We start from the raw sequence: 22,353 nt of genomic DNA, 5'->3' as shown, positions 1-22,353 counted from the left end.
AGAAATAATCGAGCACGCTACGTGGTTCCAGCTAACTCCCCTCAATCATATATATATATATATATATATATATATATATATATATATATATATATATATATATATATATGATTGATTGATTGATTGATTGATTGACTGACTGACTGATTGATTGATTCTTACACCTTTTTAAATATATATTTTTTAGTTTTGTAATATATGAATAATGTATGTATTAATGGGTTTATTAATTTAACACAGAAATAAAACCAGTCCCACCTCACTGCTACATAAATGTGTGTATTCATTCATCAACCAACATAAATGTGTGTATTCATTCATCAACCAACATAAATGTGTGTATTCATTCATCAACCAACATAAATGTGTGTATTCATTCATCAACCAACATAAATGTGCCCCGCTCTGTCACTCTGGTATTATGTTGTAAAGAATAAAATGAATACAAGGGAGTTTATAGTCGAAATGACAAAGAATTAGGAAATTATACATACAACTATTTTGAAGATCTTGAAATTAAAAAAATAATAATAATACGGCCTTACATGCTTGATATGTAAATGTAAGGTAAATAATGAATTTATATAGCGCCTTTACATCCACGTTAGTCATGCTCTGCGGCGCTTTACATAATAATAAAAAAGTTTAAAAACAACAAAATTAAAAATCACGACACTGCATAATATCTCGTACTATTTGTTAAAAATACAAATAACATTCTCTTTATGCATCACAAAGGGGAAATTTGTCTTTAAGGTTTATTCCAAGGGAAGACTTGAATAACCCAGGCGTCCACCGCAGTGCAGCTCCGATAACTGAGCTAGGGCGAGGTGACTTGCTCGAGGCCACACAGCGCAGCGGCTAGTTGAACTCGGTACCTTTTTAGTACGAAGCAAAGACCGTACCGCTGAGCAACACTGAGGTTATTGGGGTTGGCTGACAATGTTATTAACAAAGATATTTTTAAAATGTGACCCGTGGTCTCAAAACGGTATGATGTCGGGACGGATAGGGACTCGAAAGGTGGGTTTGGAAATAAAATTGATTAATTAGTGATTGGAGAGTGGGGGAAGAGAGAAGAGAGGGAAATGGGATTGGGGGGGGGGGGGGGGGTAGGGATGTAGAGATGCAAAGAGTAAGGAGAGCGGAGGTAGTAATAGAGAATATTTGTGTTGTGTGTGTGTGTGTGTGAGAGAGAGAGAGAGAGAGAGAGAGAGAGAGAGAGAGAGAGAGAGAGGGAGAGGTTATCATTGACAGAAATAGCATGTTTCATATTCATGCTCATATCTTTAATTTCCTGCACCTTGATAATCCGTCATATATCCGTCTTAAGACGACGGGTCACAAATGTGGTTATTCCAGTGTAAATCAAATAGGAGTAGAGATTGGACACACACACACACACACGCACACACAGACACACACACACACCACCACCACCACCACCACCACACACACAGACACCAAGAAAGGTCAATTCATTGAAATGTCTTGTATATTTCATGCTGCAAGCGTCAAACCGACATTCCTATTTTCCCATGCCTTTCACAAGAACACAATCAATGCCTTTCACAAGAACACAATCAATGCCTTTCACAAGAACACAATCAATGCCTTTCACAAGAACACAATCAATGCCTTTCGTGAATGGATTTATTGAAGATTGGATTTCTGTATTGATTTTACTGTATAGATCTCTCTACGTATAGGTATTCTTCTTCTCTTACTCCTTATCGTCCTCCTCCTCTCCTTCCTCATCCACCACCACCTCCTTTCCTCCTCCTCCTCCTACTCGTCCTTCTTCTTCTTCTTCTTCTTCTTCTTCTTCTTCTTCTTCTTCTTCTTCTTCTTCTTCTTCTTCTTCTTCTTCTTCTTCTTCTTCTTCTTCTTCTTCTCCTCCTCCTCTTCCTCCTCCTCTTCCTCTTCCTGATCCTCCTCCTGGGAGAAAGAAGTAAAAGAGAATATATATGGCAGAGAGAGAAAGAAAGAAAGAAAGAGAGAGAGAGAGAGAGAGAGAGAGAGAGAGAGAGAGAAAGATGGAGAGATGGAGAGAGAGAAAAAGATAGAATGAATGAAAGAGAGAAGAGAGAGAAGTGGGAGAGAAGTAGATAGAAGGGTGAGAGAAAAGTATCCCTCGTACACACACACGCACACGCACACACACACACACACACACAGAGAGAGAGAGAGAGAGAGAGAGAGAGAGAGAGAGAGAGAGAGAGAGAGAGAGAGAGATTGCAACACCTAGGGTTATCAAACAAGCACAAGTACCCAAGAACCCAACTTTAGTGACCCAGTTTTAGTTTGCTTTGAGATACTAACGAGCCAAATTTTGATAACTCAGAATAGTCGTAAACGAATGACCATGACGTCACTCAGCTCTTTGTTATTGCTTTTTTTTTAATTCAGAAAGCCATTTTGGTGATTGGTTCTCATTACATTACATTAATCAGACTATAAACGTTCAAGGTTGCAAAAAGTTTTGTGTGTTGATACGTTATATTCGGCTGGAGGGTGTTGTGATTATTTTACCTAAACGCATAGCATCAATTGTTATAAGACCGCGTGTTGGGTGACTAGTTCTCATCGAATAATTTCAATCATCTATTCTCTACATTTAAGGCAAATACTCACAGTATCTGCCCACCAGATGAAAGTACCATCACACAAAACGATATGTAATCTTAAAAGTTAATCGGCGATTGATATATTTTAGTGAGGGCTAATCACCCAAACTGGCGGTCTAAACGCAATTTCAAAGTGCTGAGTAACGTTAACTTCATTCTTTCCATAAACGCCTAAGGTTACACAGTTTTGCGTGTTGGTACGATCGGTCCGGAGGGCAGAAATAATGAGTATTTTACATCAACGCATAACAACTAGAAATCAAACGACGTAATATTTTGATGTTATACGTTTGAGTAAAATACTCAGAACATTTGCCCGCCAGAAGAAAAGTACAGACACACAAATCTATGTGTAACCTTTAACCCTCTCCTTACCTACCATATTAAAATCGTCACATTCCTTACGATATAACCGACGTGTACATATATACAGGTCTGACATCCGAACCCACTTTGGGCCTAGTTTAACATTGTTGTAATGGACAATATTTTGCGTCATTTAATTTTTTTTTTTTTTTTGAGATTTCCATTACAACAATTAGCCCATAAGGAAATGGGTTATCAGACCTGCAAATAAGTGCACGTCGGATACAATCAATATTTTTCTCTTTCACATTTCTTTTCTGCATCACAGATTTTTAAGAAAAATGTTTATTATAGCCATATTTTTTTTCTTGAGCATTCATAAAGCGCAATATCCACTTCACATGCTCAAGGAGCTTTAAAAGGGGTCTCTGGCCAACATGTTGGACGGGACGTGATGCCTGTTAGGGATATTGCATTTTTTTTCGACAGAGACATCGCTGTTAACGGCCAGGTACTCATTTTACACCAGCGTACGGTGAGAGAATGTGAGTAAAGAGCCTTTTCCAGGGACTCAAACTATGCGCCGAGCGAGTCTCGAACACAGGACCCTCCGATCCGAAAGCGAGTGTCAGACAACAAGATAACACAGCCGCAAATTTTACACTGTGTTGTAGGGCTCGTTTTTCTGATAAAACAAAGTTCACAACATTGCCATCCGGAAGTATAACGGACCGCCGACACACAACAGTGTGTGTAACCTTAAACGTTTATAGTCTGGTTAATACAGTTTAATGAGAATTACTCATAAACATGAATGGCAAAAATCAATAACAAAGACCCGAGTGACGTCAACTTCAACTTCGATCTATCTTTAAAAATCAGATTATAAACATTCACGGTTACATATAGTTAATGAGTTTCTTGGTACGATTTTTCTGGCTGGCGGATGTTGTGAGCATTTACCTAAACGCATAGCATTAATTTAATTGTTGGTAATCAGGAAGGAGGGTATGGAGACCGTATGAGTACAGATAGTTCGAAGATGACGTCACCCATGTATTTTTTTTGCCATCCGCGTTTAAGAGTAATTCTCACTAAACTGTATTAACCTGACTATAAACGATCATGGTTACATACAGTTTTGTCTGTTGGTCCGCTATACCTCCGGATGGCAATGTTGTGAACTCCTTAGCCAAGCGCATACTATTTATATGTAAGCTACCGCATAAACAAGATCTCGGACATCCAGGTAGGTTCCACAGGTCACTGACCTCCGGCGAGCTGGTCAACAGTTACATACATACACATATTATTGTGTGTATGGCTAGATATTATTTGGATTAATAAGTACGGTTTCTAATTACATAACACATTAAAGGAAAGAAAAGAAAAGAACTATAGACAGACATATTTTTAAGATGAATAAGTTTGATGTGTAGGGAGGGAGATAGGAAGGTAGAAAGGTAGAAGATAGATTGGTAGATAGATAGATAGATAGATAGATAGATAGATAGATAGATAGATAGATAGATAGATAGATAGATAGATAGATAGAGATAGATAGATAGATAGATAGATAGATAGATAGATAGATAGATAGATAGTAAGACAGACAGATAGATAGATGGATGGATAGATAGATACATAGATAGATAGATAGATAGATAGATAGATAGATAGATAGATAGATAGATAGATAGATAGATAGATAGATAGATAGATTGATAGATAGATAGACATGGATGTATAAAGTATGCTTTCTAGCCAGATTAAAAAAAGGTGGAGGATTTAGAGATTTTGTGAAGTTGGCTGTTATCTTAATCTATGGATGTACGAGTATAAAGTATGTTTTCTAGCCAAAGTAAAAGAGGTGATTTATCACTGTTGGTAGAGCATTAGTTTCACACGCAAAGGGACTGTGATCTACCCCAGATGAGGTCAAGATTTTTTTTATGAACCCCCCCCCCCCCCCCCCCCCCCCCCCCCCCCAACCCCAACCTTCTCTTCCAACCAGCACTGATTAAGGTAGCGGGATATGTTAGATTTGGCGGAAATAGACGAGTGTCCTATCCAAAGAGTAGCAAATACTTGCTGTTGTCCGTTTCGCGCTATAAAAACCGGGATAAACTCCGGCCTCGGGGGCTCTGAAGGACTACCGTGGGGTTAATGGTATTATTGGGAATTCTATGTTAATGTATAAGTTATATTGGCAATAGGATTCAACAGGCGTGACGTCACTTACCTCGTAATGACGCATAGTAACATACTGGTTTTAAACTATCGGAACAATGGCGGACGCCTTTATGAAATACTTCTCCGACGAGCTAAAAAGTGTATCTAGGAGAGAAAAACATTATAAATCTGATCATGTTTTGACTTTCTTACAATTTGATCACATGACATGTGAAAAAGTTCTAGCCAGCATGAAGAATAAAAAGTACAGATTTCTTTTTGTATAGAACCAAGCTGGTCGTTGCTGGCCAGACGTGACATCAGACTATTTAATCCTATAGCCAAAAATAAAAGAAACCTTTTGAACTTTTGAACTATTATTTATGTTATAAAGTCACCCCCCCCCAACATACACACATACACATACAGACACACACACACACACACACACACACACACACACATTATAAATCCCTCCACTTCGTTAATCACCCCATTCAACCCCCTCCCCCCCCCCACCTCCCACCCCCTTGTGACAAGTGCCATAGCCTTGGATTGTCTTTCACACATGACATGCCAATCAACGCACTTGAACTGAAAACTCTTGTCATGACCAAAGGGTACCCAACTAACGAACAACGTCATATATTTGCAGGTCTGATAACACAACGCAATTAGGGGCCTGTTTCAACATTGTTGCCGTGGACAATATTTTGAGTTGATCTGAAACAACCATGGGCCCACAACAAGGTGGGTTATAAGACCTTCAAATAAGTAAACGTTGGTTTTAGAGTATTTCCATTACAACCATGAACCCATAACAGAATTAAGTTATAAGACCTTCAAATAAGTACACGTTGGTTCCAGAGTACTTCCATTACAACCATGAACCCATAACAGAATTGAATTATAAGACCTTCAAATAAGTTCACGTTGGTTACAGAGTACTTCCATTACAAATTTCCATTACAACCATGAACCCATAACAATTTGGGTTACAAGACCTGTAAATAAGTACACGTTAGTTACAGATTATTTCTATTACAACCTTAATAATTTGGGTAATCAGACCTTTAAATAAATAGACGTTGGGTTTGAGAGTATTTAAATTCCCATTACAACCGTGAGCCCATAACATTTTGCCAAGATGGAGGTCATTTAAATCGATCGATAGTTAAAACATAAGTTTTCTGGCCATTTAAAACAAAATGTGCCCATCAACTCATTACAACTTGAGGTTGTTTATAGCGCAATATCCACCAAACGTGCTCAAAGCGCTTTACAAAGGGTCCCTGACCAACAGCAACACGTAACACGTAGAACGAGACATGACGCATGTTAGGCGATATAACATTTTTTCCCCGACAGAAGCAACAATGATAAAATGGTCAGGTACTCATTTTACACCTAGATACGGTGAAACTTTTTGTCCAAGGACTCAACTATACGCCGCTCAGAATGGGACTCGAACCGTGGACCATCCGGACCGAAGGCGAGTGCCATATCATAAGACCACATAGAGGCAATAAATTAAACTTCTTGATTTAGCCCGACTTAATACTGGATTGAAATGAGAGGTCACAAATATGTCTTTTTCATAGGACCAATTGGATTCAATAGTCTGATGTCACGTCGCCCAGCAACGGCGAGCAGCGTGGTTCTAAACAAAGAAAATCAGTACTTTTTATTCTTCATGCTGGCCAGAACTTTTTATATGTCATGTGATCAGAATGTATACAAGTCAAAACATGAACATATTTATAATGTTTTTCTCCTCTGGATACACTTTTATGCTCGTCGGAGAAATATTTCATAAGGGCGTCCGCCATTGTTTCGATAGTTTGGAGACAGTTACTAAGTTACCATGCGCCATTACGAGGGAAGTGACGTCATGATTGTTGAAGGGTATTCCCGAAGCATGAAAGACACGTATTTCAGAATTTGGTCAGGAAACTCGTTCTTCAAATATCGATCTATTCAAATGACCCTCATATTGGCAAAAACTCTCAAACCTGGGACTTAAGAACTACCTCGCTAGGTTCCAGGTTTGAGAGTTTTTGACAAGACCAGGGTTATTGAAATCGATCGATATTTGAAGGACGAGTTTTCTGGCCAAAATTTAAATAAGTTTCTTTTTATAGTACGGCAGATAACCGGTTAAAGAAAGCACAGACCAGAATGAAACCCGTAGAAATGCGCTATATATATATATATATATATATATATATATATATAATATATATATATATATATATATATTATGTATATATATATATATATATATATATATATATATATATATATAATATATATATATATATATATATATATATATATATATATATATATATATATATACGAGAAACTTTCTTGATGTTTTGTTACAGCCTCCGCTGTGCCTAAACCCTAATCAAACAAAACCCATAGATTATACAAACAGAAGATTGACCAACGATCATTAGGACAAAAAGTTTAATATGAATGTTTACAAAATGATAAAACCAAACTAATAAAAGACCTCATTCTATCCCTCTCTTTAAATAGTAACGCTTCGTGATTTCCAGTTTATAATAATAATTTGGGTAATGTAAATGTTGCTGTTCGAAGCTCAAGGAAATAAATAACAATACCATTCTCACATATCTCATTCGTCTGTAGTGTTTTATTCATCGTGTTTTGTTGATAAAGGGAAAAGCCGAAACGTCGTCTTTATCTGTTTTCCTTTGTTAAATTGAAGATTACATTCACTTACACATTATTATTTGACAATAATTTGTGTCGTCAGATTATTAAATGTTAAATTTCATATAAATTAGATTTTTTTTAAAAAGAAGAATCGCGAAGTCCCAGGTTCGAGAGCTTTTGGTCAAGATGAGGGTCATTTAAATCGATCGATATTTTTAGGACGAGTTTTCTGGCCAAATTCTAAAATAATATGGTTTTTCCAGAGTACGGCAGCACAGAGGTTACTTGATTTATAACTGAGACGATAGATGAGCAATGCCTACTTTATTTTCACAACAATTGACCCATGTCTAGATATCTTGTCGATAGATCTCAAAGAATTATCGGGTTTCTGATGCTTTGACATGAAGGGGGAGCGGGGGAGGGGGGGTGGGGATGTATTTATTTATCGATATTGGTGTAGAAGTTGATATAATAAACAAATAAAAATGAAGCCCTACCACGCGTCATTGTTAGATGCCGTTGCTTTGACATTCCATGAAGAACAGGAATATAGATAATCCATCAAAAACAAAAACAAAGAAAACGAGCTTTTATATAGCGCAATATCCACTAAACGTGCTCAACGCGCTTTACAAAGGGTCCCTGACCTACTGTAACACGCAACATGTAGAACAAGACATGACATCTGTTAGGCGATATTACACTTTTTTTTCCGACAGAGACAATGCTGTCAACGGCCAGGTTCTCATTTTACACCAGAGTACGGTGAGAGAATGTGGATAAAGAGCCTTTTCCAAGACTCAACTATGCGCCGAGCGAAGCCCGAACCCAGGACCTTCCGATCCGAAAGTTTCATACCACTAGACCACACGTCTGATGTCAACAGAAATCACCTAAATTATCACAGTGAGATGCCGTTACCTAGACATTCCATGAAGGAATATTATAGATAATCCATCAAACATGATGTCTGATGTCAACAGGAATCACCCATATTATCACAGTGAGATGTCATGAAGGAATATAGTTACTGTCAACAGGAATCATTCTTGTCCGAAATGGGCAAATGGGAGTTTATAATCTTACCCAATAAGAAAAAAAAAGTGCCTGAAGCGCAGCTCGATCCCGGGGACCTTAACCACTTCGTTACCTCCTCCTCTCCTTGCTTGAAATTTTTCATAACCACCATTCCCTCGCATTCGATTTTACCTGGCCAAAAACGTGAATATGTGTTTTGCCAGTTTCTGGCCGTGTTGGTGAATGTGGTGAAGAAAACAAGCCAAGTTATTGACAGAGCTCTAAGAGGCCAAGAGGGCAAACGAGGTGAATATAAAATGTTCGATAAACACAGTTCTGGTACATTGCCCTTACTCCTTGGGGCTCGAACGCCATACTATGAAAAAACACGTTTATAAATTTTTTGCCAGAAAACAAACTCGTCCTTCAAATATAGATCGATTAAGATTAACCACATCTTGTCAAAGTAAAAACTCTCAAACCTGGGACCTCCTGAAAGTCTTTAAAGGAGTCCCGATTTTAAGAGTTTTTTGACAAAATAAGAGTCATTTTAACTAACCGATATTTGGATAACAAATTTGCTAGCCAAATTTTTTAAAACCTGTTTTTTTCTTTCTCTTCTTCATTGATATCGGTGCTCTCTCTCTCTCTCTCTCTCTCTCTCTCTCTCTCTCTCTCTCTCTCTCTCTATCTATCTATCTATCTATCTATCTATCTATCTCTCTCTCTCTCATACACAAACACACACACACACACACACACACACACACATATGCAAACATACACACTACCTGTGTTTATTCAAGGCACTAGAAGGGTGAATGGTTATTATAATGTTCTTTTTTGGATGTAAGGAGTCGGCCGGGTTATTGGATAAACTATGATATAGGTGATTATTTTACATGTGAGAGAGGTTTAATTGTTGAAAGGGTTGGAATTGTTTTATTCTTGGAATCTGTGATGGTTCATTTCGTTATGGTGTGTAGCAGTAGTGGTGGTGGTAGTGGTGGTGGTAGTAGTAGTAGTAGTAGTAGTAGTAGTAGTAGTAGTAGTAGTAGTAGTAGTAGTAGTAGTAGTGGTAGTAGTAGTAGTAGTAGTAGTAGTAGTAGTAGTAGTAGTAGTAGTAGTAGTAGTAGTAGTAGTAGTAGTAGTAGTAAAAAAATATTTTTAAAAAATTGAGCTTTAAATAGGGCAATATCCACTAAATGTGCTCAAATGCTTTACATGGGGTCCCTGGTCAACAGCAACATTTAACATGTTGGACGGAATATGACGCCTGTTAGGCGATATTACAATTTTTCGGAAAAAGACAACGCTGTTAAAAATAATAAATAATAAATGAGCTTTTATATAGCGTAATATCCACTAAACGTGCTCAAAGCGCTTTACAAAGGGCCAGGTACTCACTTTACACCCGAGTACGGTGAGAGAATGTGAGTAAAGAGCTTTTTCCAAGGACTAAACTATGCGCCGAGCGCGAGGCTCGAACCCAGGACCTTCCGATCCGAAAGCGAGTGTCATACCACTGGACCACATAGCTGCACAGTAGTAGTAGTAGTGGTGGTGGTAGACGTGATGGTAGTAGTATTAGTTGTAGTAGTAGAACTAGTAGTAGTAGTGGTAGTAGTAGTAGTAGTAGTAGTAGTAGTAGTAGTAGTAGTAGTAGTAGTAGTAGTAGTAGTAGTAGTGGTGGTGGTAGACGTTATGGTAGTAGTATTAGTTGTAGTAGTAGCACTAGTAGTAGTAGTAGTAGTAGTAGTAGTAGTAGTAGTAGTAGTAGTAGTAGTAGTAGTAGTAGTAGTAGTAGTAGTGGTAGTATTAGTGGTAGTTGTGGTAGTAGAAGTAGTGTGCGTTTAGCTGAAATACTCACAACATCCGGCTATATTGTATTCTATGTGTAGCCTGGAATTCAGTGAGAACTATTCATAAAAATGGCTCGCTAAAAAACAACAAAAAAGCTTAGTGGCGTCAAACTCGTTCCTTCTATAATGGACTATATTTTGTTTTGTTTTGAGATGAGATATTTCCATTACAACAATGGCCCCATAACAATTTGGGTTATCAGACCTGCAAATATTTACACGTTGACCATAACGAGTAAAATTTAACATCAAATTTCATGCATGTGATTATTGATGTTGTGCGCTCGGCTAAGAAACTCACAACATTGCCATCCGGAAATATAACGGACCAACTCACAAAACTATGTCTAACCTTAAACGTTTATAGTCTGGTTAATATAGTTTAGTGATAATTACTCATAAACGCGGATGACAAAAAACAATAACAAAGACCTGAGTGACGCCAACTTTGTTATATCTATAAATTCAACTTGGCGGACATCGTTGACCCCAATATACGCGTAGTACCGTTTTGAGACGGTGCGTTACATATCTGTAGATAATAGGAGATGACATTGACAGATATGGGTCACCTGTATCTTTATAAATAAAGTCTATCTATCGATGGAACGACGGTGACGTCATTCAGCTCTTTGTTGTTATTTTTAGACAGTGATAAGTTCTCGGTAAGTTATATCAATCAGACTATAAGCCTTAAAGTTTACACACTGTAGTGTGTGTGCTGTTAGGTTTAATTTGGCTGGAGGAGGTTGTGAGTAATTTACCTAAACGCACAGCATCACAATTAATCAGCTATAGATCGTTCGAAGTTGACGTCACTCACGTCTTTGTTATTTTTTATTTTATTTTTTTGCCATCCGCGTTTATGAGGAATTCTCACTAAACTGTATTATCCAAATTATAAACGATCATGGTTACACACAGTTTTGTGTGTTGGCCGTTTTTCTTCCGGATGGCAATGTTTGTGAGCTTCTGAGCCAAGCGCATAATACTATCAATAAACTTTAAAGGTTACATATAGTTTTGTGTGTGGTTTAATTTGGCTGGAGGATGTTATGAGAATTATACCTAAACGCACTGTATCACTATCAGACAGTTCACACGAATAATATTATATCATAATATACGAGTAATATCGTCCTATCTGCTTATTAATCTCTTTTCCCCATATTTCACTGTTTTTCATTGATTGGTTTTGCTTTGCTTTCTTAACGGACAATCTCTCTCGCTCTCTCTCTCTCTCTCTCTCTCTCTCTCTCTCTCTCTCTTTCTCTCTCTCTCTCTTTCTCTCTCTCTCTCTCTCTCTCTTTCTCTCTCTCTTTCTTTCTTTCTTTCTCTCGTTCTCCTTCTTTTCTTAATATCTCTTTCTTTCTTTCTTTTCCTCCCAATTTCTCATTTCCTCTTTTTCTCCCTGACTCTCATGTTCTCTCTCTCTCTCTCTCTCTCTCTCTCTCTCTCTCTCTTCTTCTCTCTTTCTTTCTTTCTTTCTTTCTTTCTTTCTTTCTTCTCTTTCTCTTCTTTCTTATTCTCTCTTTCTCTCTTCTTTTCCTCCCTTTCTCTTTCTCTTTCTCCCTACTCTCATTTCTCTCTCTCTCTCTCTCTCTCTCTCTCTCTCTCTCTCTCTCTCTTTCTTTCTTTCTTTCTTTCTTTCTCTCGTTCTCCTTCTTTCCTTATCTCTCTTTCTCTCTTTCTTTTCCTCCCACTTTCTCATTTCCTCTTTCTCTCCCTGACTCTCATGTTCTCTCTCTCTCTCTCTCTCTCTCTCTCTCTCTCTCTCTTTCTCTCTCTCTTTCTCTCTCTCTCTCTCTCTCTCTCTCTCCCTCCCTCCCTCTGTGTGTCTTTGTGTGTGTGTGTGCGTATGTGTGACATTTGTGAATTTGAAGTGTAACCAACCAGATATATTTCCTGTTTATTGGAAACCAAACATGATTGAATAAAATTGCATTTGAAGTCTAGTCTATTGATCAACAGAAACTCTAATGAAAAGATAAGGAGACAAAAAAAAAAAAAGCAAACATTCCTTCAGCCAGTCAACTGCCGTACTCGGGGAAAAACTCGGTATTTAAAATTTGGCCAGAAAACTCGTTATTCAATTATCGATCGATTTATATAAGCCTCATCTTATTTTTTTAAAACCCTCTCTCAAACCTGGGACTTGTCGAAGTCTTTCTTTGTCCCAGGTTTGAGAGTTTTTGCCAAGATGAGATTCAGGTCATTTAAATCAATCGATATTTAAAGGACGAATTTTTTCTGGCCAAATTTTAAAAAACGTGTTTATCAAGAGGACTGGCTAGGTCACATTCCAATCAGCCGTCTTTGAAAAGGTGTAATACAAACCATATAAAAGCCTGTATAGTCAAGACGTATCGATCCCCAATAGATCAAATCAAATCCATATTCTGCCATATTCTGTTTTTTTTTTAATAACCCGATTAAAAATGTGACCCCTCGTCTCAAAACGGTTTTAAGCCGGGATGATTAAATTGCTAAAAATTGAATTTGTGGCCAAAATTATAAGACTTGAGTTTATATGTTTTATCTAGAAGAATGAATATCATATTTTAGAATGCTAACTACCAATAATTCATATTTTTGGCCACTTTAACGTTAATTTGACTTTATGGCATCTGGTTCATCCTGACATAATACCGATTTGAGACGTTAGGTCACAAATTTTGGGTAGAAAATTTGTCCTTTAAATTTTGATCGATTAAAATGACCCTCATCTTGTCCAAAAAAAAAACTCTCAAACCTGGGACTTTCTCAAAGACTCTTTCATTCCCATGTTGAGAGTATTTCACAAGATGAGGCTCATTTCAATCGATCAATATTTCAAGGAGGAGTTTTCTGGCCAAAATTTTAAAATTGGTTTGTTTTTGGTTGTTTTGTTTTTTCTGAGTATGGCAGTAGATATTTTAGCTGTCGATATTCACCAGTTGATCCATGTATGAATATACGATTCTTGCAGTTATAGGAATGGGTTGTCAGACCTGCAAATAAGTACACGTCAATTGGATTCAATAGTCTGATGTCACGTCGCCCAGCAATGGCGAGCAGCGTAGTTCTAAACAAAGAAAATCGGTACTTTTTATTCTTCACGCTAGCAAGAACTTTTCATATGTCATGTGATCAGAATGTATAAAAGTCAAAACATGATCATATTTATAATGTTTATCTCCTCTGGATACATTTTTTTGCTCATCAGAGAAATATTTCATAAGGGTGTCCGCCATTGTTCCGATAGTTTAGAGCCAGTTACTAAGTTACTATGCGTCATTACGGGGGGAAGTGACGTCATGACTTTTGAAGCGTATTTCAAGCATTGATTTCTTTTCATTCTCCAGAAAAGTATACGATTCTTACACTCTTGCATTTGGGAAATGTGGACGTGTTCCCAGCCGCTGTACACGCTTGCGAGGGCGCGTTGGGAACAATGTTCGAATTCCAAAACACAAGAGTGTAAGAAATTTGTTATTCTTCCCTCAATCGATTCGAATTTCGTCATCTCTGAGTAAAAGACATTTTCAAAAATATTTAAATGATACTTCTTTTTTTAAAAATCTAATTTCATTAAAATTTAACGTTTGATAATCTGACGTCACAAATGATTATTGTAAACTTGAAATCATTTCGCTTACTATTGGAGGAGAGGAATGGAATAATAGATTTAAAAAGTGAGCTTTTATATCGTGCAATATCCACTAAATGTGCTCAAAGCGCTTTACAAGGGGTCCCTGGTCAACAGCAACATTTAACATATAGGAGGGGACATGACGCCTGTTAGGCGATATTACAACCAAAAAAAATTTCGGACAGAGACAACGCTGTTAACGGCCAGGTACTCATTTTACACCTGAGTACGGTGAGAGAATGTGAGTAAAGAGCCTCATCCAAGGACTCAACTATGCGCGGAGCGAGGCTCGAACCCAGGACCTCCCGATCCGAAACCGAGTGTCATACCATTAAGCCACATAGCTGCACATCGATAAAATACTTGTAATTATTTATATAGCGCAATATTCATTATACGTGCTAAAATAGCTTTACAAGGGGCACCAAGCAGCCATCAGCAACACTTGACATGTAAGACGAGACATGATGCCTGTTAGACGACAGACATTGAGAAAACAAGCCATGACACTGAGATTCCCATTCATTGTGAAAAGGTCTTTGTAATTATTCTTTGTCCTCCAATCAAGGGACTGAATTTGATAGATATGCATTTACTCTATAATATGAGTGGACTCGAGTTTTTTTTATTACCACTACTACTACTACTATTATTATCATTATTATTATTATTATTATTATTATTATTATTATTATTATTATTATTATTTTTTATTATTATTATTATTTTATTATTATTATTATTATTATTATTATTATTATTATTATTATTTATTATTATTATTATTATTATTATTATTATTAATTATTATTATTATTATTATTATTATTATTATTATTATTATTATTATTATACCACCAATCAAGGGACCTAATCAAGTGGCCAACGCATTCACTCAATAACAAACATTTTATCACACAACAATGATTCCCTAACATTCCCGCCATTCATTCCTCCAGGTGTTTTTTTGGATGTCTGTGAAAATCTGGCATTAGTTTACCTAACGAGGTACTTACTTTGACAACAACAACAACAACAACAACAACAACAAAAATGTAATATTATGGAACAAAACTGTGATGTCAAAAAAAATGGTTCCTATTTCATTGGAAGTATAAAACCACTCTTCCGGAGGACTGGATACATAATACGTTCTAAATTTGATCTAGTTTCAAGAGTGATGGTATATCTTATTTTAAAGCCTAAATAATATATGCTGGTCGTCATTAAAGATCATCCATCCTCCCTCTTTTACAGAGGGAGCAGATTTGAGCGGCCCTAAAGAGATATAAACCTGGATTCGAGTAGGTGACTTTCAAAAATGTGCTAAGTCACATCCTGATAGAAAATGAGTTTACAATCTCAAGCTGTCTTTTGGACTCCATAGAAACAGCAGAGAATATTTGGAGTTTCAAAACATTCGGGGTATTGTTTCATGAGGCACACAAGACTAGAATTTTTCTCTTTACGCCACTAAATAAATGACACGAAATTGCAGTTTTCTCTGAATGATGAAAATGGGACTGAGTGCGTTTTGAAAGTCACCCACTCATTTTCACTCTCAACACGAAATGGCCGAAGATCGATTCTATCTTTGCCCCACGACTTTGATCGTTTTGGCCCTGTGCATGTGTGCCATCCAATCCACGGAATCAGCGACCAAATGTTCGTTCACACCCGCCAACAACCAAAGCCTCGTCGATGAAGTCTACCATTACTTCGACGAGGACAGTGACGTCATTGTTGTGGAATACGTCATCAATTTAAACGTGACGTCACCTACATTTGATTGGTCGAAATACAGCGATTATGAAAGTTTCCAGCCGTGGAGGTGAGAAGAATGTTTTTATTATTATTAATAATAATTATAATTATAATTATTAATATAATTAGTATTATTAATATAATAATAATAAATATCATCATCATCATCATCATCATCATCATCATCATCATCATCATCATCTCATCATCATCATCATCATCATCATCATCATATTATTATTATTATTATTATTAATATTATTATTATAATAATAATAATAAAAATTTATATTATTATTATTATTATTATTATATTATTATTATTATTATTATTATTATTATTATTATTATTATTATTATTATTATTATTATTATTATTATTATTATTATTATTATTATTATTATTATTATTATTATTATTATTATTATTAGCTATTTTATAATTTTATATATATATATATATATATATATATATATATATATAGAGAGAGAGAGATATATATATATATATATATATATATATATATATATATGATATAGATATGTTTGTGTATGTGTGTGTGTGTGTGTGTGTGTGTGTGTGTGTGTGTTATTTTTATTAGCTGCGTTTACAACGTCATTGTAGTCCAGGGCTGCATTAGCATTTCTTCCTCACAGCCAAATTCAACTTCAAAAGTGGCCAAAATTTTACCTCACGTTTCCAAAAACTAGGTACATCTGCTTTTGAAAATATTCATTGATTTTGGATATCAAAAAATTGACTAAATTAGGAAAAATTACACTGTAGTTATTTTTCAATCAAAAATGTTAAGCAATATATATATATATATATATATATATATATATATATATATATATATATATATATATATATATGTGTGTGTGTGTGTGTGTGTGTGTGTGTGTGTGTGTGTGTGTTAAAATAAACATTGATTTTTATAAAAATGAAAACATGTTTCTGCTCGTCGTATTTTTTGCCAATTTGGCCACGTAGATGGCCATCTGGCAGCCCTGTTGTAGTTAGGCATTCATTTATAAATAGAACGAAATTAACGTTGGCAGCCCGTTATATCCGGCTGGCGAAATGTTGTAAGTATATTACCTAAACGCACAGCAAGCATCAATACTTGAACATTCATAATATATGTATGGCGCTCTAAGTAACTGGTTTACATGTTACATTTCATGGAAATTGAGTCAATGGTATAGTGTGAAAAGTAGACTATTATCAACGTTTTGTCGTTTATTTCCTGAAATAAGAATGTTGAAAATTAGCTAAATTATGCCCTATTGAAGTAAACAATCTAGAGAAAATGACTTTGAAATATTTTTTTAAAGGGGGGGGGGGACTCTAAGTCTTAGTTTATTGAACGTCATTTCAATGTTTAAAGAACCCTCAGAGAATAAAGATACATACAATCAAAGTGATTAAAGTCTCAGGTTTAACAATGTTTGATTTGATGAGGGTCCGAATCAGCACAGGTCGAATTGAATGAATTCAAAACCGTTAGAAGCCGTGAACTGTAATATGTGATGTATAAAAATAATATTATAACAGCTTCAAAAAGAAGAAGAAAATACCAAACGCGGAACGTTTCGGGCTCAACACCCTTCTTCAGTCAACAACAACAAAAAATATTAAAAAGATGTTAATACATCATTTCTAGTCCAGAGGGTCTCTCTGGATTTTAAGTGATGTGTTTATGTTTGTACTGGTTTTGTTATTGGCCAAGGAAGGGTTTTGTTAATAACGCCAGGAAATACTGGATTTCCTCAAATCGCCTCTTAACTGGACATGGCAGAACTGCATCAAATTGTGCAGATGGAAACTTGGAAACAGTGATACCTGCCAGAAATGTCAGGCAGCCCCAGAGACCAGCGATCACATCGTCCTCCACTGTCCAGTCACTAAACTTGAAGGTGGCTACGAAACCGTCCTTAGGGCGGAGAAAGACTTTAGAAGCTGGGCTGACGAAATACATTTGGAGGTGTAGCCATACGCTACAACTACTACTAGGATTTTGTTACGAAGACACAAACCACTATAATGTAATCCTTCGGTATCAACACATGTCCAAGTGAGTACTATACTAAGATGCTAGAATCTGTGGACTGCATAGCGTGATATATAAAAATAAATATCATTGCTTCAAAAAAAAAACCACCAAAAAAAAAAAAAAACAACAACAACAACAAAAAAGAAAAGAAAAAAATAAGAACAAAATAACAAATACAAACCGTATCGGACTCAAAACCTTTCAAAAACCCGCCAATAACAACCATATTAAACATCGTTAATCCATGACGTATGATCCAGAGTGTCTGTTTAGATGTTGTGTGATGTATTCATCTTTGTACTGTTTTTGTTATTGGCTGAAGATGGGTTTTGAGCCCGAAACGTTTGTTGTTTAGAAAATTTTGTTCTTTATTTAATCTGTCAGATATTTACTTTTGTTTATAAAATTGTTCTATTTCATCAGATGGTTCCGGACTCAGGGCTCTGGGAATTCCAGACTCCTTCTAGCCTTCTACTATTACTACGGACTCTTCAAGGATTATCTGACCTTTGACACGAGAAAGGTGCATGTGACCTTGAACCCAGAACCTCCAGGATGCGTGGAAAATATTGACAAGGGAGAACTGGATGGATTGCTGCGTGACTATTTACTCCGGGGTAAGTCATAGTGTGTCCAAGGGTTTTGATAAATAACAATGTGAAATTGAATGTAAGCTCCAATTTAATAATATACGAAAACAGATAAATGGACGTTTCAGGTTTCCCCTTTATCAACAAAACAGGATGGATTTTAACACTACAAACGAATGAGATAATGTGATTTTAACAACGCCACTACCACATTATTTCATTCGTCTGTAGTGTTTCACTCATCCTGTTTTGTTGATAAAGGGGAAACCCGAAACGTCCATTTTATCTGTTTTCGTATGATATTAGATTGAAATTTACATTCAATTTCACATTGTTATCTATTTCTTCGAGATTTGAACAGCGACATTTGCAAAGGGTTTTAATGAGAACACTGGACATGTCGTCACACATGTCCCACAACTCCTGATAGATGAAGCAAATACGATTCAATAATCTGACGTCACGCCGCACGGCAACGGCGGCCATCTCATTCTAAACAAAGAAAATCATTACTTTTCATGCTGGCTAGAACTTTTCATATGTCTAGTGATCAGAATGTGTAAAAGTCAAAACATGATCAAATGTATGTGTTTTTTTTCCCTCTGGATACCCTTTATGCTCGCTGGAGAAATATTTCAAACGGGCGTCCGCCATTGTTCCGATGGGCTTTTAACGAAATCGGGTCGAACGAGACGCCGAACGCCGAACCCGAACGGATATAGCCTTCTCACGTGACCATGAACGAGATCTGGATAGTGAAGACTCTCAAGCGGTATGCAGCATCGGATCTAATGTCACGTGATAGAGGATAGCTTGGGTTGCTGTTGGCTTGTGTTAGGGGAGGGGCAAGGTCAGTGTCATTCAATAATAATTGTGCACGTGGCGCTCTATACAGAGAGAAAATTATAAATTGATTACGGGCGAAGGTGGGGGGAGGGAGGAGGGGGGTGACCCACAAACGATCGAGGTGTTGGGCTTCGGGTAGACCATGATACGAAATCAAAGAGAAAAGGCCGCTGGTACTTGGATGGTGGAAATGGTTAAGGGGTAGGGGGGGGGGTAGTGACAATCAGCATGGGATGTATATATTAACATTAATAATATAGGCAATAGATGACCAGGGATGTGTATTGTTTGTATATGTTTGTGTGTGTGTGTTTGTGTGTGTGTGTGTGTGTGTGCGCGCGCGCGTGTGTGTGAAAGAGATTACACAAAAATACCTTTCTTGGGAGCTTCCAAATGATTACGTATACGATAAATTTGAAAACCACATTGTTGAATCAGCTTGCAAAAAGGAGAACAGTTATCTTTGTTTCACAAAAATAGGTTTGGAAATAAAAAATTTTTCTAGTAGATTGATTTTGAAAAAAATATTGCTCAATTTTTTTAAATTTAATGATAGTTTCTTTATTTTCCGGTCGGTTTTCTTGATTTATATCTCATTTTTCAATTCTCAATGCGACGAGCACACTGATGTATCTCGTGTGATTCAAAAGCGTTGTTTGTTTTTTTACTATATATATATATACTTATATAAAGCAATGCATCAGTTTAAGTCTTCAGACATAAAACTCATCATGGGCGATTTTAATGCCAAGGTGGGCCGAGAAAGAATAGAAGATATTGTGGGCCCACATGGTCTGGGAGACAAAAATGACAGAGGTGATCGTCTTATTCAATGGTGCCGTCAACATGATCTGACAATCACAAATACTTGGTCAACAAACCACAATAGAAGGAAGTGGACATGGAAAAGTCCTGGAGATGGAGTGAGAAACCAAATAGATTACATACTCATCAGCAAACGTTTCCGAAACTCGGTTTTGTATGCCAAATCTATGCGGGGGCTGACTGTAACAGCGATCATATACCTGTGCTATGCCCCATACGAGTTAAATTGAAAATCTGCAAAAGAGCAAAGGCTAAACCTAAATACCAACTAGACATTCTCCGGGAGGAACAGAAGATACAAGAAAAATTTGAACTATCAGTAAGAAACAAGTTTGAAGTGCTTGGAGAACTAACAGATATAGAAGAGAAATATGAGCAGTTTAAAGACAGTGTTGCTGCATCATTAGAAGAAAATGTTCCAACCACACTTAAGTTGCAGAAGAAGAAATGGATTACTCCCGAGATATTAGAACTAATGAATGAGAGAAGAAAGGCCAAAAATCAGGAAGAAAATACAAGACTCTGAACAGGCAGATAAAAAGAAAATGCAACGAAGCTAAAGAAGACTGGATAAATGAACAATGTCACTATATAATGTCCTGCAAAGAAAAAAATGGCAAATTCTTCCATCAGAAAATCAAAGAAGTGACAAACAAAACTAAATCAGGTGCTAAAAGTGGATGCATCAAAGACAAGCGTGGAAACACCATCATGGACAAAGACTGCATTCTAAACAGATGGTCAGAATATATTGAAGAACTTTTCTTTGATAATCGAGGAGAAATGCCTATGATAAAAGAACTGGAAGGGCCTTCTATAATGAAAGATGAAGTTAGGAACGTCATGAAAAGCATGAAAAATGGAAAAGCTGCAGGACCTGATGCCATAACAATTGAAGCCTTGACTGGCCTGGGTGAATGGGGGATTGAATTCATCACAAACCTTCTAAATCAAGTGTATGACACAGGAAAAATGCCAACTGATATGAAACGATCCATTTTTATAGCACTACCAAAAAAGCCAGGGGCAGTTGATTGTGAACAACACAGAACTATTAGCCTAATGAGCCACCTCACAAAAATTCTTTTGAAGATAATTTTACTAAGAATAAGAAATAAAATACGACCTGAAATTGGGGAGATGCAATTTGGTTTTGTTGAGGACAAGGGTACCAGAAATGGAATATTCACATTATCAATGCTGATGGAAAGATGTATTGAAGTAAATAAAGATCTGTATATGTGTTTCATCGACTATTCAAAAGCCTTTGATAAAGTACAACACGAAAAACTATTCAAAATTCTATCATCCTTGGACATTGATGGTAAAGATTTAAGAATATTACGGAATTTGTACTGGGAACAAGAAGCAGCAATGCGTGTTGACAACGAACTAAGCAGTTTTACACCTATTAGAAGAGGAGTTAGGCAGGGGTGTGTTTTGTCTCCAGATTTATTCAACCTCTATAGTGAAATGATATTAAGAGATATCGAACATAAGAAGGGGGTGTGTATTGGAGGAAAGAATGTAACAAATCTGAGGTATGCAGATGATACGGTTCTACTGGCAGAATCTGAACATGAACTACAAGAATTACTGGATGTTGTAGTCAGGAGTAGTGAAAATATGGGACTGGAACTGAATATATCTAAAACAGAATGTATGACGGTATCTAAAAATAATAACCCACCAGCCTGTGTAATAACAAGCAGAGGACAAACAATACAACAAGTTGAATGTTTCAAATATTTAGGCTTCAATGTAACATCCACTGGAAAATCAGATTGTGAAATAAAGAAAAGAATAGGTATGGCGAAGAATGCATTCAACCAGCTGCATACAATTATGAAAAACAGGAATATTAGCATGAAAACAAAAATCAAAGTCCTGGATTGCTATGTACTGTCTGTGCTGCTATGTGGTTGTGAGAGCTGGACCATAAACAAGACCATGGTTAAAAGACTGGAG

At 36.6% G+C, this 22,353-nt stretch overlaps 1 protein-coding gene across 8 annotated transcripts in view; it reads left to right on the top strand.

Moving 5' to 3' along the window:
* The first annotated feature begins 9,542 nt into the window (after nt 1-9,542).
* LOC144974737 (uncharacterized) overlaps nt 9,543-22,353 on the top strand; it is a 29,543-nt gene continuing 16,732 nt past the window's right edge. The window contains exons 1-3 of one of the 8 annotated variants that reach the window (XM_078917941.1): nt 9,543-9,627; nt 15,170-16,134; nt 18,548-18,741. In XM_078917941.1, coding sequence (XP_078774067.1) covers nt 15,875-16,134; nt 18,548-18,741 — 454 coding nt within the window. In that variant the 5' untranslated portion in view covers nt 9,543-9,627; nt 15,170-15,874. Of the gene's footprint in view, nt 9,789-15,169; nt 16,135-18,547; nt 18,742-22,353 lie in introns of all 8 variants that reach the window. The other 7 variants (XM_078917936.1, XM_078917937.1, XM_078917942.1 and 4 more) reach the window with 7 other exon arrangements.

This window comes from Berghia stephanieae, chromosome 6, assembly GCF_034508935.2.
Source record: "Berghia stephanieae isolate SIO BIC M18660-M18661 chromosome 6, UCSD_Bste_1.3, whole genome shotgun sequence".
Classification (NCBI taxonomy): domain Eukaryota; kingdom Metazoa; phylum Mollusca; class Gastropoda; order Nudibranchia; family Aeolidiidae; genus Berghia; species Berghia stephanieae.
The sequence above is the reverse complement of the archived record's forward strand: the minus strand, read 5'-3'. Positions and strand labels throughout refer to the sequence as shown.